Here is a 14,725-nt window from a genome sequence, read left to right as displayed (position 1 = left end):
TTTCTTATCACTCCCTTCTTGCCTGCAAAGTTTCTGTTGAGAAATCAGCTGACAGTCTTATGGGCGTTCCCCTGTAGGTAACTAACTGCTTTTCTCTTGCTGCTTTTAAGATTCTCTCTTTGTCTTTAACTTTTTACATTTTAATTACGATGTGTCCTGTATGGGCCTCTTTGGGTTCATCTTGTTTGGGACGCTGCACTTCCTGGACTTATATGTCTATTTCCTTCACCAGATTAGGGGAGTGTTTTTGTCATTTTTTTCAAATAAGTTTTCAATTTCTTGCTCTGTCTCTTCTTCTTCCAGCAACCCCATGATGTGAATGTTGGTACACTTGAAGTTGTCCCAGAGGGTTCTTACACCATCCTCATTTTTTTAGATTAATTTCACTTTTGATTGAGTTTTTTCTGGTTCCTTATATTCCAAAACACTGATTTGATTATCTGCTTCATCTACTCTACTGTTAATTCCATGTAACTTGTTCTTCATTTCAGTTAGTGTATTCTTCATTTCTCACAGGTTCTTCTTTATGATTTCCATGTCCTTATTTATGCTGTTGAAGTTCTCACTAAGTTCATTGAGCATCCTTGTAACTATTGTTTTGAACTCTGTATCAGGTAATTTGCTTGCCACTATTTCATTTAGCTTTATTCCTGGAGATTTCGCCTGTGTTTTTTTTGTTTTGTTTTTCTTCTTCTTTTTTTTTTCATTTGTGTCATGTTTCTTTCTCTCCTCATTTTGGCTGCTTCCCTGTGTTTGTTTCTGTGGATTAGGTAGAGCGGCTACATCCCCTGGAATTGGTAGAATGACCTCATGTAGGAGGTGTCCTGTAGGGCCCACTGACACAGCCTCTCCAGTCACCTGAGCTGGATGCTCCAGGTGCGCCCCCGGTGTTGGCTGTGTGCATCCTCCTGTAGTAGTTGAGCTTTGATTGCTGTTCACACATCATTGGAAGGTCAGTCAGCTGTGAGGAATGGCTCTGACTATAGCAGAGGAGCTGCTGTGCAGGGGCTGACCCCGTGGAGCAGAGCTGCTTCACTGGGGCTCTGGTGCCCACTGAGTCTGCTGCTTGTGTGGGTTGCTTGTGTTGGTGATTGGGTTGTAATCCGGTGTGGTCTGAAGCTGGCTACTCTGTGTCTCTGAGGCCTCCTGGGAGTTGCAAAGTCAGCCACCACCTGTTGCCTGCCCAGGGCCAGCCTGCATGAGCTACAGAGTGATCTGCAGGTGGTTGCTCCTTGTGCTTGACTTGGAGGTGCCCAGAGGAGGTGCTCAGTGTGGGAGGACTCAGAAAAGGAACAATGGACTCTGCCAGCACTTCTGTCTGGGAGAAAGCTGTCTCTCCAGCTCTTGCCGTGATGTCATACACTTCAGTCCCTTCCCATATGTTCCTGGTGCTTTTCGAACTGCTGCCCAGCTCTGAAGCGCAGAGTGAGTCTGATTAAGTCTTTGGAGGGGCCCTTCAGCAGCCCTCCTTCTCACTCAGCCACAGTCTGGTTTTACAGCCAGAAATTATGGGGACTTCTCTTCCTGGCACTGGAACCCCTCGCTCCTTATGGATCCATAACCAAGATAACCCTCCTGGTTTTTAACCATCACATGTGGGCTTGGGCTCAGCCTGCTATGTGTTGCCGGCTCTCCTACGAGTCTTGATGTGGATTCTTTTTATATTCTTAGTTGTAGGCCTTCTGTTCAACTAGATTTCAGGTGTTCTGAATGGATAGTACCTTTTGATGCATAAAAGTCCTTAATTTTGATGAAGTCTGATTTATCTTGTCATTGCTGTTGCTTGTGCTTTTTGGTGTCATATGTAAGAATCCATTGCCAAATCCAAGTCCATGAAGATTTATCCCTATGTTTTCTTCTAGAATTTTTATAGTTTTAGCTCTTACATTTATGTCTTCGATCCATTTTGAGTTAATTTTTGTGTATGGTGTGAGTTAGGGGTCCAGTTCCATTCTTTTGCATGTAAATATTCAATTATCTCAGCACTGTTGGAGAGACTATCCTTGGATGGTCTTGGTGCCCTTGTCAAAAGTCCTTATTTTAGTACCTCTTTTCTTTCACCCCCTAATTCTAGAGGTCTCTGGTGCCTCTAGTTCCTGAATCTTTTGGTAATTGTATATAATGCATTGGCCAGCTTTCTCCACTCTTAGCTTAGGAGTCAGTTTTCTCTGGTTACTCCTATTGACATCATTTTCTAGACAGTCTGTTATTTCAGTATTCATTGTTCTTTGACCTAGGAGCTCTGTTGTCTGTTTTTCAGTTGTTGTGTTCTCATGCATGTGCTTTTGTTTATTTAAATTGCATCACAGTAAAAAGACCCAAATCACCTTGTCCAGAGTCTTTCCTCATTTCCTCCACTCTCAGCCGGCTGACTGTTTCCTCCCTCCCGTGCTCTAGCCGTAGTTTCTGGACTAGAATGTTGTGTGGCCATGACCTGTTTTCTCCTGTGTCTGTCCCACCATACAGTGAATTCTCTACAGTTGGGACTACATTTTGCTTCATCTTTCTGTACCCAGCAGCTGAGTATAGTTCTTAATATACAGTCTAGTTAGTGTTTGTTTACTGAATATTACCCCAAATCCCCCTTCATTCCCCAATTACTAGAGTTTACACTAAGTTTCTCTTTTTAAGTGAATATGGGGAGGTTCAAGGTTATCATATTCTAGCCAGAGAGTGCCTTTGTTAGAAGAATATACCACTTTGTGAGTATGTGTTAGTCTTTGTTGTAAAGGCCTTATACTATTGGGTTCAGTGTGAATGAGGCTGCTACTTTTCCCAGTTTACAAATGAGGGAGGAGACTTAGATTAAGGGGTCACACAGCTGGTGGTAACTGGGCCTGCACTTTGAATGCAGAGCTGACCTCTGCAGTTGATGGGTATCACCTGATCGCACTAGGAATCCTGACCACTTTTAGCACAACAGGTCTTCCCAGCCTCCCGTCTGCCAAAAGCCTGGGAAATGAGGCCATTCGTTGTCTCAGATCCAGACTTCTATTACTTTTACTTCCTTACACTAAAGTTTAAAATGGTTAGGAACTGAAATCTGCTGTTCTTTTGTGATTTCTTCATGGTGTTCAACATTAAAAAGTATTTTTCCCTCTAATAGCTCGATGAAAACTCAGTGTTTCCGTATTCCTAATTCCTGTGTTATTGTTCTTTAAATACGTTTTTATTGATTTCAGAGAGGAAGGGAGAGGGAGAGAGAGATGGAAACATCAGTGATGAGAGAGAATCGTTGATTGGCTGCCTCCTGCATGCCCCCTACTGGGGATCAAGCCAGAAATCTAGGCCTGTTCCCTGTCTGGGAATTGACCTGTGACCTCATGGGTTGATGCTCAACCACTGAGTCACAGGCCAGTCTAGTTCTTGTGTTCTTTATTTTAAAAGGTTAATTTATCTGGAATTTATGTCGGTATTAACTATGTATTCATCATTTTTAATCCTCACTTGAGGATATGTTTTTATTGACTTTTAGAGAAAAGAGAGATAGAAACAATCGATGTGAGAGAGAAACATCAATTAGTTGCCTCCTGTATACACCCCCAACCAGGGATTGAACTCGCAACCTAGGTATGTGTTCCCAGGAATCGAACCTGCAACCTTTTGGTGTACAGGACAACCCGCCAACCAGCTGAGCCATCTGGCCAGGACTATGTATTCATGATTTTAAATTGCTATAATGTTGATGTATCTTCGTAGGTTCAGCAAGTCACATATTACTGGACTAGAGGCCCGGTGCACGAAATTCGTGCACTGTGGGGAGGTGTGTCCCTCAGCCCAACCTGCACCCTCTCCAATCTGGGACCCCTCAGGAGATGTCCGACTGCCTGTTTAGGCCCGAACCCTGTGGGATCGGGCCTAAACAGGCAGTTGGACATCCCTTTCATAGTTCGGGACTGCTGGCTCCCAACTGCTTGCCTGACTTGCCTGATTGCCCCTAACCACTCCCCTGCCAGCCTGATTGACACCTAACTGTTCCCCTGCCAGCCCGATCATCCCCAACTGCCCTCCCCTGACAGCCCGGTCACCCCCAAATGCCCTCCCCTGCATATTCCCTCTTTATTAGATAGGGTTTTTTCTTTAACATATTGGACAGTGTACCTGCTGTGGTCTTGACAACCCAGTAAAATGTAAACCCAAACTAAAAGTGCCATAAAATAAACTCCTTAAACAGGAATTTCATGAGACCTTGGAAAGGTGATATCATGTGGTTGCTGGGCTTATATTTGAATAAGTAGAAGGTTTATAGGTGATTTCACACTTTTTCATATTTTCTAAAAGTTTCCTTTTCTTTTATAAACAATAGACATGTAATCAACTGTCCATCTTTCCCTCCAAAAATTATTTTGAAAGGGCAAAGGCAATGGGAGCCAAGTCTGTTAAGTAATGTAGGTGTCAAGATGGAAGGTTTTTTCACATAGAGGTCTACTAACACTGTACTTATCCATTTTCCCACAAACTTTTGGCCCTTTTTTCCCTTCTGCTAGAAATACTCCTTCCAAGATGCCTTTCTCCTCTTAATAATCTCAATCCTCTCTACCTAGGAAAGTTCTACTGGGCCCTTTGAGGGTTGGCCAAGTCTCTGTGGCCCTCTCCCCGTCCTTGCAGCCAGATCTGCTTGCTCCTTCCTCAGTGTTCCCACAGTGTGCCGTGGACACAGCTCCAGCACAGTCCACACATGCAACCAGTTGTCACCGTTTCCTGGGAACGTCCTGTCCTATTCTCTTCCCTTTATAGGGGAATCGAGCTGGAGTTTTGCAGGTTGGGAAGAAGCTGGCGGTGGCTGAAAGCGGAATGTGCCTAGAGGGGCGCAGACGCCTCCCAGCCAACAGGCCTACGGCCCGGGCCATGGCTGGGAGTGATCGCACGGGAGAGGTGTGCCCACAGCCCTGGCCACAGCTGGAAGCAGAACACGCTGAGAGGGGCGCAGGCGTCTCCCAGCCGACAGGCCTACGGCCAGGGCCACAGCTGGGAGCAGATCGTGCCTGGGAGGCGCGGCTGCCTCCCAGGCTCACAGTCCTGGCTGAGGCTGGAAGCAAAACGCATCTAAGAGGGGCACGGGCGCCTCCCAGCTGACAGGCCTACAGCCCTGGCCACAGCTGGGAGTGGATCGCACCTGGGAGGCGTGGCTGCCTCCCAGGTCCACAGCCTTGGCCGCAGCTGAAAGCGAAACGCGCTGAGAGGGACGCAGGAGCCTCCCAGCCAACAGGCCTAAGGCCCAGGCCACGACTGGGAGCGGATCGCACTAGAGAGGGGCGGCTGCCTCCCAGGCCCACAGCCCTGGACTCGGCTGGAAACAAAATGCGCTGAGAGGGGCATGGGCGCCTCCCAGCTGACAGGCCTACAGCCCTGGCCACGGCTGGGAGCAGAACGTGCTGAGAAGGGTGCAGGCGCCTCCCAGCCGACAGACCTACAACCTGGATCACTGCTAGGAGCGGATTGCGCCGGCGGGCATGGCCGCCTCGCAGGCCCACGGCCCGGCTGGAAGTGGATCTCGTGGAGGGGGGGCCGGCCACCTCGCAGGCCCACGGCCCGGGCCGGGGCTGGAAGCGGAACTCGTGAAGAGGGGGTCCAGCCGCCTTCCAGGCCCACGGCCCAGGCCGGGGCTGGAAGCGGATCGTGGAGAGGGCGTGGGGGGGCACAGGAGCCTCCCAGGTGGACAGCCAGGGCTGGGGCTGGGAGCAGATCGCGCCAGGGATGCACAGCCGAGGCTAGTAGCAGATCATGACGGGGGCGCGGCCACCTCCCAGGCCTACAGCCTGGGCCACGCTGCCGGCTCTCATCGGCAGCCCTCCCTGGGACTGGGGGTCTCTGGCGGGCCTGAGAGGACTGGACGCCGCCATCTTGTGTCTATGGGCGCCGCCATTTTGTCGCGGAGTGATGGTTAATTTGCATATTACTCTATTACTAGATAGGATATTTAAGTTATTGCCAGATTTCTGCTATGAATACTTTTGTGTAAATACTTTTTATTTTATTCTCCTCCTGGTGATGTTACTATATTTGAGGTGGTGGTAGGCTTCATTATACAGTTGGAGTATCATTTCCTTAGGCTTTCAAAGGATTAAGGAGATTAACAATTACTTAGGCAAGCTTTTATTGAGTTCCTACAGAGTTCAGGGCTGTTGCTTGGTGCTGAATTGCTTAGTGCCTCTGATTGACAGCTCTGCTTTCAGCAGTCCGTATAGGGCCTGCCAAACACATACCTGCATTCACGTTAATGTTGTTGGTGCAGTTTAGGTGATTGTATTGAAGTTCTGTAGTTGCTGTGAATCTAGTTAAATGTAGTTTCTTTTTTTAATCCTCACCCTAGGATGTGGTTTTTTCGTTTTTGTTTTTACATTTTATTTTATTGATTTTAGAGAGGATGGGAAAGAGAGAGAGAAGCCTCGATGTGAAAGAGAAACATCAATTATTGCCTCCCGTACACGTCCTGACTGGAGATCGAAGCCCAGTCCAGGTATGTGCCCTGCCTGGGAACCATACCCCCAGCCTTTCTGGTGCACGGGACGACACTGCATCCAGCTGAGCTACCTGGTCAGGGCAAATGTGGTTTCTTATAAGTTTGGCCCTTAAAGCAGGGAGGAAAAGCAGCATTGGAATATTGAAGATCATTCCACTTGTATTAGCCTTACCTTTTACTGCTTAAAAAGTTCATCTGGTTGCTGGTTGCACGCCCGGCCACACTTCACGTTGTGGTGGTGAATCATCTCTGCAGACTTGCCCTTCTTACATGGGACCTAATGGTCACTGCAGACAAGAGGTTTAATTTTCAGTTTCTGGCGGTAAGGCCGCTTAAATAATGACGCTGGAGAAATGATCCGAGTGGCGAGAGGAGTCCTCTCAGAGTAGATTTTGTTCCTTCTTCAACTGCAGTTTAAATTATATAATGACAGCTTCTTAATTTCTCTATTGGGTAAAGTACTTGGTAATGAATGAAGGAAAAGAATTTTAAAGAGATGAAGTAAGTTTTTTCTATTTTGTTTCAGGAATTCACTTAAACAACAATCTGAACCACTTAACGATCGGCTTGGCCCATCATAGACTGTCTTCTGCACATGCAGCAGCAAAGCAGGGGAAGGTGGAGCTGCCCGTGACGAGAGCAGAGAGCGACAAGATCGTCCTGCTGGTGTGCAACCGCGCCTGCACCGGGCAGCAGGGAAAGAGGTGCAGACAGCTTCTTTTCCAGCATCTGCGGAGGCTTTGAAAAGTCTCATGTTTTCAAAAGTAGGGATAAAAGCACCCTTACTTTTAGTAGTTCATTTTTGATTCTGATGTTTAGAAAGAGTATGTGTATAAGGTGACCTGATTGGAGGGGGTGGGAGGGAGAATATAAAATTAGGATGATAGAATCTGAGTTAGAACGGCTCTTCAAGCTCTGGTAGTTTTTAAAGGCTCCTGTCATATGTCTGCTTCCAGCACAAGCTCCTCCAGTGGCCCAGACCTATACACCTCCATACAGCTGCTTTCTTAACAGCGTTCTCTTCCTTCTTTAAATGCTTAACACATTACTTGGATGGTATGTACACCACAGTCTTAGGTTCCAAACGGAGCTCTCTCTCCCTGCACCTGGCCCTCCAGCGTTTCCTGTCTAAGCAGTGGTGTGTGCCGCTCTTGGTGCAGCGGCATAAGCCAGGAAGCTGGGAGTTGGAAATCTCTCAGGGCTGTACCCTCTGTAAGCACTTCCCTCTGCGGGGGTTTCGACTGTCTTTTAAAGTAGCCTTCTCCCAGTAGTGATGTCACCTGCGTGATAAGCACGATGTGGATCTGCTTGGGGAGGAAGGCACTTGTTGTTTCTACTCATTGTCAAGGTAGCATTTATATTAGCCTTTTAAAAGGTTGCTTTGGAATAAATTCCTCTTTTAAAGATGCTGAATAATGTAAATGCAAAATGTGTTGATTTGTGCATTTTTGATGCTCATTTAACAAATACTCGAGTGTTGCCAGTGTGTGGGGCACTGTTCTAAACACAGGGGCTATGTAGCAGACAGACAGACAGGATCTGCCTTCTCAGGAGCTTACATCCTAATTAGGACAGAGTGACTACAAGCAAGGAAACACATTTAACTTCAGTCCTTTCCACTTTGAAGATTTTAGAACTGGCTGTGATGATAGAGTGTGCTGGGGTGGGGCACTGTTAGGGAGGGAGGTCAGGGAGGGCTTTCTTGGAGCAGCTGAGCCTGAGAGGAAAGGGTGAGCTGTGTGACCCTCTGGGGAATAGGAGCTCATGAGAGGGGACTTGGAGTACAAAGACGCTGAGCCTAGAGGAGCTTGGCATGTGTAAGGGACAGGAGGGAAGGGATGTTAGTCTCTTAGAAGTGAAGACATTGTCACTGAAAATGTGGCCAGATGGTTTACATGTGCTTGTAACTTCACGTCACAGTCATCTTAGGCAGATAGGTTGGCTCACTGAGAGTGTCACTGTGAATAAACTTTTTATTCGGAGTTGGGTTTCTTGGTGATCTTAGCGCCTCTGCTTTGGCCTGAGTCAGGGTTTATCTGATTCCTCACTCACTCACTCACTCACTCACTCACTCACTCACTCAGCATCTACCGTGTTATAGGCTACTAAGATAGCGAACCACATGTCCTTCCACCAGCGAGCTCGCAGTGCATGGTGAGGCAGAAGGATGATCGGCGCTGTAAGTTGGTGCTGTGGTGCCGAGAGCACAGGGAACAAACTGACAGGTGCTTCCGCAGGACACCTCTGCGGGGTCTTGACGTGGGTGAGGGGGGCCTAGCCCAGGAGCAGGCTGGGAAGGCTTTCCAGGCTGAGGGAATTGGCTGAACAAAGACCTGGGTGTGTGAATTGGACACATTCAGGGCACACAGCACGTGGGTGTGAATGGCTGGAGCTTGGGGAGTGAGGGCAGCCCAGCGTGCTCCACCTTGGCTGCATTTTAGAACCGCCTGGGGAACTGCTAAAAGGTCTCAGTGCTTGAGCCACCCACCAGAGTGACTGCAGCAGTATCTCGGGGGGCTGCCCTCGGCACCCTTGTTTAAAACTCCCTCGACGTTGCCTGCAGCCATAGCCAAGAGCCAGGCACCGCCTCCTGTTCTCCAACACCTGACAGCCTGGCACGCAGGGGCCACGTGGCTCTCCCTGGCTGCCTGCCTGCTAGGCCTGCTCGTCCTGTCTGCTCCTCTGCCATTAACCCCTTGCTTGTTTGACCTGTGCTGTTCCAGACTGCTGTCCACTCCGGCCTTCTTTCCTCATCGTCTCCACTGATCCTGTGTCTCGCTTCCTATATCCTAGCCTCATGCTCCCCCAGAAGCCATTTTGATGTATGAGCTGTTAAATTTCATTTAGAAAACTCAGCTTCTCTTCTGACTGTTTCATCCACTTATGAGAGTTATATTAAATTTCCTGTTTGTTTTATATTGAGAACAGCCCTAAAACCAATTATATAGTGATTCCATTTAAGAAGGTCAGTGGTTGAGCATTGACCCAAGAACCAAGAAATCACTGGTGTGATATCCGGTCAGGACACTTGGCCGGGCAGTGGGCTTGATCCTCAGTAGGGGTTGTGCAGGAGACAGTCGATTGATGTTTCTCTCTCATTGATGTTTCTACCTCCCTGTCCCTCTCCCTTTCTCTACTGTCAGTAAAAACGTATTTAAAACAAAGATCATGAGTAAGGAATACAGCGTAAAGGAATTGCTATAATTTAATTGAAATGGTTGTGTGTGTTAGGTTTGGACAGCCTTTTGTGCTGCACTTGGAGAAGACAATAGCCTGGGACCTGCTGCAGAAGGAAATCTTGGAGAAGATGAAGTATTTCCTGAGGCCCACGGTTTGCATTCAGGTGTGTACGTGCTCTGGTATTCCGGCCCAGCATGCGTGTGTACGAGTGAGCAAACAGTCTTTGCGGGGAGTTCAGAGTTCAGGCCTCTGCAGAGCTCTTCAGTAGGGCTCTGAGACGAGGACTGAGCCCTCGTCTGTGAAGCGAGCTGCCGCTGCACGTTTCCCTTCCTAAGGTTTGTCTAATCATGGTTAGCACGCGATCAGCTCAGACAGCTTTTGTAGAACATCCCTCTGTATATTTTCAAAATTAGGGTTTCAGTGTTAAGGTGTCCATGGGAAACTGACATTAAGTTAATGTTCCACGACTGCCGCGTGTTACCTGTCTTACATAACATGTTTGATGTGTAAATTGTATTTGGGTAAATCATATTTAAAGTGTATTAGAGCAGCTCAGCAACCTGACAACATTATGGAGGAGCATTTTACAAAAGCTTGCTCCCCCTCTAACCTGGTTTGGAAAGACCGTTGTGAAACTGATGCCCATAGAGAAATCCAGCCTAACTCTCCTCCCCGTTCGCTGCAGGTGTGTCCGTTCAGCTTGCGTGTGGTCAGTGTGGTGGGAATAACGTACTTGCTGCCCCAGGAGGAGCAGCCACTGTGCCACCCAACGGTAGAAAGGTAAAAACATCACCTTCTAGAATTTCACAAGCGCTCATTATACCAGACGTCACTAGATTTCTAGTGACGTCTGGTATAATGTCCACACAAGTGTGTTCTTTGGGCTCATTTAGAAATTAAGTCCTTATTTTACTTTTGATTCATGTTAGGATATGATATGTTTCAGGATCCTTTTTGGAAAAGCCTAGAGTACTCATGTTAAGGAAAGCAAATTGCTGTATATCCCAGGACTACAGATAAATGACACTTTCATATTCACCAAGGTTGACGTTTCCCCAAGTAGAATTCTCATCATGCCACTCCCCCCTCGCTGTCCTTGCAGGGTGACCTGTTTGTAAAAGACAAAGCCAGGCTCCACAGTGCAGGGCGTGCTTCAGTTTGGGTTGTGACTGCTTCCTCTGTCAGGCCTGCTTGCTGCTCCCACCATCCTACCCCTTCAGCAGCGGCAGGGGCCGCGGCTGCTTGGACACACAGCACGGCTTCATGTGCCTTTGCATGTGCTGACAGGATCTTTCCTCTGTCCATCCTTCCCCTGCGGTCAAATTGTTCTTACACTGTGCTTCCCTGTACTTTCTACACACTTCTTATAGTACCACACACTGTATTAAAATAATGATACATGTATGACGCATAAATATAAAAACTCATCTTACTGTTTTTATTATGATTTTTTCAACAAATGTTGTAGTGCCTGCATTTCAGTATTTCAAAAAAGTCTACAACGTGGTTCTGTTTGAAAGCAGGTTACTGTTTGGTTTTGTTATTTTAACATCTTTTTTTTTTTTTAATTGATCTTAGAGAGAGGAAGGGAGAGAGGGAGGGAGGGAGGGAGGAAGGGAGGGAGGGAGGGAGGGAGGGAGGGAGGGAGAGAGAGAGAGAGAGAGAGGCAGACATCAGTTGGTTGCCTCCTGCACATGCCCTGACTAGGAATCGAACCTGTATCCTTTCGGTGTACGGGACAATGATTCAATCAACCAGCTGGGAAAAGTCACTGTTTGGTTTTAAAGATGAGAATTAATAGATTAGATAATGCTTCAAAACATTGCAGAGCATAAGAAAATTAGATGAGTAATATTGACTATTTTGTGTGTGTGTGTGTGTGTGTGTGTGTGTGTGTGTATGTGTGTAAAGGCTCCCTTTGTGTTCTCTGACCATTCCTTTTTATAAGTACAGCCTTTTCTTCTTTTTTGAAAAAAAAATATTTTTATTGATTTCAGAGAGGAAGGGAGAGGGAGAGAGATACAAACATCAATGATGAGAGAGAATCATTGATCAGCTGCCACCTGCACTCCCCCTACTGGGGATCAAGCCTACAACCCAGGCATGTGCCCTTGACTGGAACCAAACCTGGGACCCTTCAGTCCGCAGGCCGGCTAGGGCAGTAATATTGACTATTAACCCTTTGCACTCGCTTGCTTTTTTCTCGATTCCTTTATTCTAATGCTAACCGTGTCGAGTCACACTCGACATCCGAATGCAAAAGGTTAATCCTGAGTTTCTCAGGAGATGGAATGTGCCAAGGCACTCAGTGGGGCTTTATGAAGGAAGGAGGTGGAACTCGAGCAGGACCTAGTGGAAGTTCAGGTTGGCGCAGACCGAGTCCAAGGACAGGCACGGTTTATGGGGAAGGGGTGCCGGAGCAGACTTGGTTCCCAGAGAGACTGTTGTCTCTGTTTGGGTTGGTGAGAAATTGGACAGAGTTGGAAAGGTCCTAAAGAACATCTAAGAGTGACTATGGATAGCTTTATAACAGGATTCGAAATTTCTTCCAATCCCTATTTCTATACTGGACATTTTAATGTAAGGTTTTTTTAGTCCCAACGTAACCTACTTATTGTATACTAGAGGCCCGGTGCACGAAATTCGTGCACGGAGGGGGGTTGTCCCTCAGCCCAGGCTGTACCCTCTCCAATCTGGGACCCCTCAAGGGATGTCCGACTGCCCGTTTAGGCCCGATCCCTGGGATCGGGCCTAAACGGGCAGTCGGACATCCCTCTCACAATCCAGGACTGCTGGCTCCCAACTGCTTGCCTGCCTGCTTTCCTGATTGCCCCTAACCACTTCTGCCTGCCAGCCTGATCACCCCCTAACCACTCTGCTGCCAGCCTGTTTGCCCCCAGCTTCCCTCCTCTGTCAGCCTGGTCACCCCTAACTGCCCTTTCCTGCAGGGTTGATCACCTCCAACTGCCCTCCCTTGTAGGCTTGGTCCCTCTCAACTGCCCTCCCTTGCAGGCTGGGTGCCTCCCAACTGCCTTCTCCTGCTGGCCATCTTGTGGTGGCCATCTTGTGTCCACATGGGGGCAGGATCTTTGACCACATGGGGGCAGCTATATTGTGTGTTGCAGTGATGATCAATCTGCATAGTACTCTTTTATTAGATAGGATAGAGGCCTGGTACAGGGGTGGGGGCCAGCTGGTTTGCCCTGAAGGGTGTCCCTGATCAGGGTGGGGTTCCCTTGGAGCGTGGGGCGGCCTGAGTGAGGGGCCTGTGGTGGTTTGCAGGCCAGCCACGCTCCCTGGCAACGCAAGCGGAAGCCCTGGTATCTGGAATTTATTTTCCTTCTACAATTGAAACTTTGTAGCCTGGAGCAGAGCCAAGCCTGGGGCTCCCTCTGAGGCCCGCAGCCATTTCTGTTGGGGTTATAATTGAAACTTTGTTGCCTTAAGCGGGTGGGCCCAGCCAGGGTGTGTGGAAAGCTTTTCTTCCCCTGTTGCCAGCGGCAACCCTGGCCTGCTCTCTCAAGCTCCATTCTGCCGCCATTTGTTTGAATTTGTTTACCTTCTATAATTGAAACTTTGTAGCTTGAGTGGAGGCTTAGGCCTGCAACGGCTGGCAGAAAGCTTGGCTTCCTCTGTTACCTAGGAAACCTTGCTCTCTGTGGCTGTAGCCATCTTGGTTTGGGTTAATTTGCATACTCGCTCTGATTGGATGGTGGGCGTGGCTTGTGGGTGTATCAGAGGTATGGTCAATTTGCATATTTGTCTATTATTAGATAGGATGAGGTTATTATAATGGTCTCACTAGAAACTTTTTCTGATGGGGAATGATGATGATGTTCAGAAACCACATGATTTCAGATTTCAGATAGGATGACCATATTTAAGTAAAAGCATTTATTTAGAAAACTAGAGGCCCACTGTGCAAAATCGTGCGAGACCCAGACCACCATGGGACCCAGCATCAAGTCCCCACCCACCTGCGTCAAGTAGCCTACCTGCGTGTGCCTTGCTGCGCACACAGCCCCACCCACCCACATGCACGCACGCAGCCCCGCCCACCCACATGCACGCACGCAGCCCCGCCCACCCGCATGCTCACTCGCAGCCCCGCCCACCCATGTGCACGCATGCAGCCCCGCCCACCCGCATGCTCGCTCGCAGCCCCGCCCACCCACGTGCACGCATGCAGCCCCACCCACCTTGAAGACAGTTGTGGACGGAGATAAGAATAGTTTCCTGCTCTAACCTTTCCTTCTCAGAAGCACTTAAGTTGATCTTTGTTGAAAGATGAGAATTGAACAGAGCAACACTTACTTGTTCCCATGAAGAAATATGACGTTCAGCAGGTGCCTTTTGGCGTTTGGTCATGACGGCATCACGGCCACGGGGTTTTTATAATAGAGACTAGAGGCCCCGTGCATGAAATTCGTGCATGGTGTGGGGTGTCCCTCAGCCCAGCCAGCACCCTCTCCAATCTGGGACCCCTCAAGGGGTGTCCGACTGCCCGTTTAGGCCCAATCCTACTTCGACTGCCCGTTTAGGCCCAATCCTACCAAGTAGGATTGGGCCTAAACGGGCAGTCGGACATCCCTCTCACAATCCAGGACTGCTGGCTCCCAACTGCTCGACTGCCTGCCTTCCTGATTGCCCCTAACCTCTTCTGCCTGCCAGACTGATCACCCCCTAACCACTCTCCTGCCAGCCTGATTGATGCCTAACTGCTCCCCTGCCAGCCTGTTTGCCCCTAACTGCCCTCCCCTGCAGGCCTGGTCCCCCACAACTGCCCTCCCCTGCTGGCTATCTTGTGGTGGCCATCTTGTGTTCACATGGGGGCAACCATCTTTGACCACATGGGGGCAGCCATCTTGTGTGTTGGAGTGATGGTCAATTGCATATTACTCTTTTATTAGATAGGATGGAGGCCTGGTGCACGGGTGGGGGCCAGCTGGTTTGCCCTGAAGGGTGTCTTGGATCAGGGTGGGGGTTCCCTTGGGGAATGGGGCGGCATGGGCGAGGGGCCTGTGGTGGTTTGCAGGCCGGCTACGCCCCTCGGTGACCCAAGCAGAGGCCCTGGTATCTGGG

General features: G+C 48.7%; 1 protein-coding gene across 2 annotated transcripts in view; it reads left to right on the top strand.

Annotated features, from left to right (window-relative positions):
• USP31 (ubiquitin specific peptidase 31) overlaps positions 1-14,725 on the top strand; it is an 82,743-nt gene that overhangs the window by 42,449 nt on the left and 25,569 nt on the right. For both annotated transcript variants that reach the window (XM_079779666.1, XM_079779665.1), the window contains 3 exons: positions 6,990-7,167; positions 9,695-9,806; positions 10,329-10,423. In XM_079779666.1, coding sequence (XP_079635792.1) covers positions 6,990-7,167; positions 9,695-9,806; positions 10,329-10,423 — 385 coding nt within the window. The remainder of the gene's footprint in view (positions 1-6,989; positions 7,168-9,694; positions 9,807-10,328; positions 10,424-14,725) is intronic.

The sequence above is a fragment of the Cnephaeus nilssonii genome, assembly GCF_951640355.1.
Source record: "Cnephaeus nilssonii genome assembly, chromosome: 2".
Classification (NCBI taxonomy): domain Eukaryota; kingdom Metazoa; phylum Chordata; class Mammalia; order Chiroptera; family Vespertilionidae; genus Cnephaeus; species Cnephaeus nilssonii.
The sequence above is the reverse complement of the archived record's forward strand: the minus strand, read 5'-3'. Positions and strand labels throughout refer to the sequence as shown.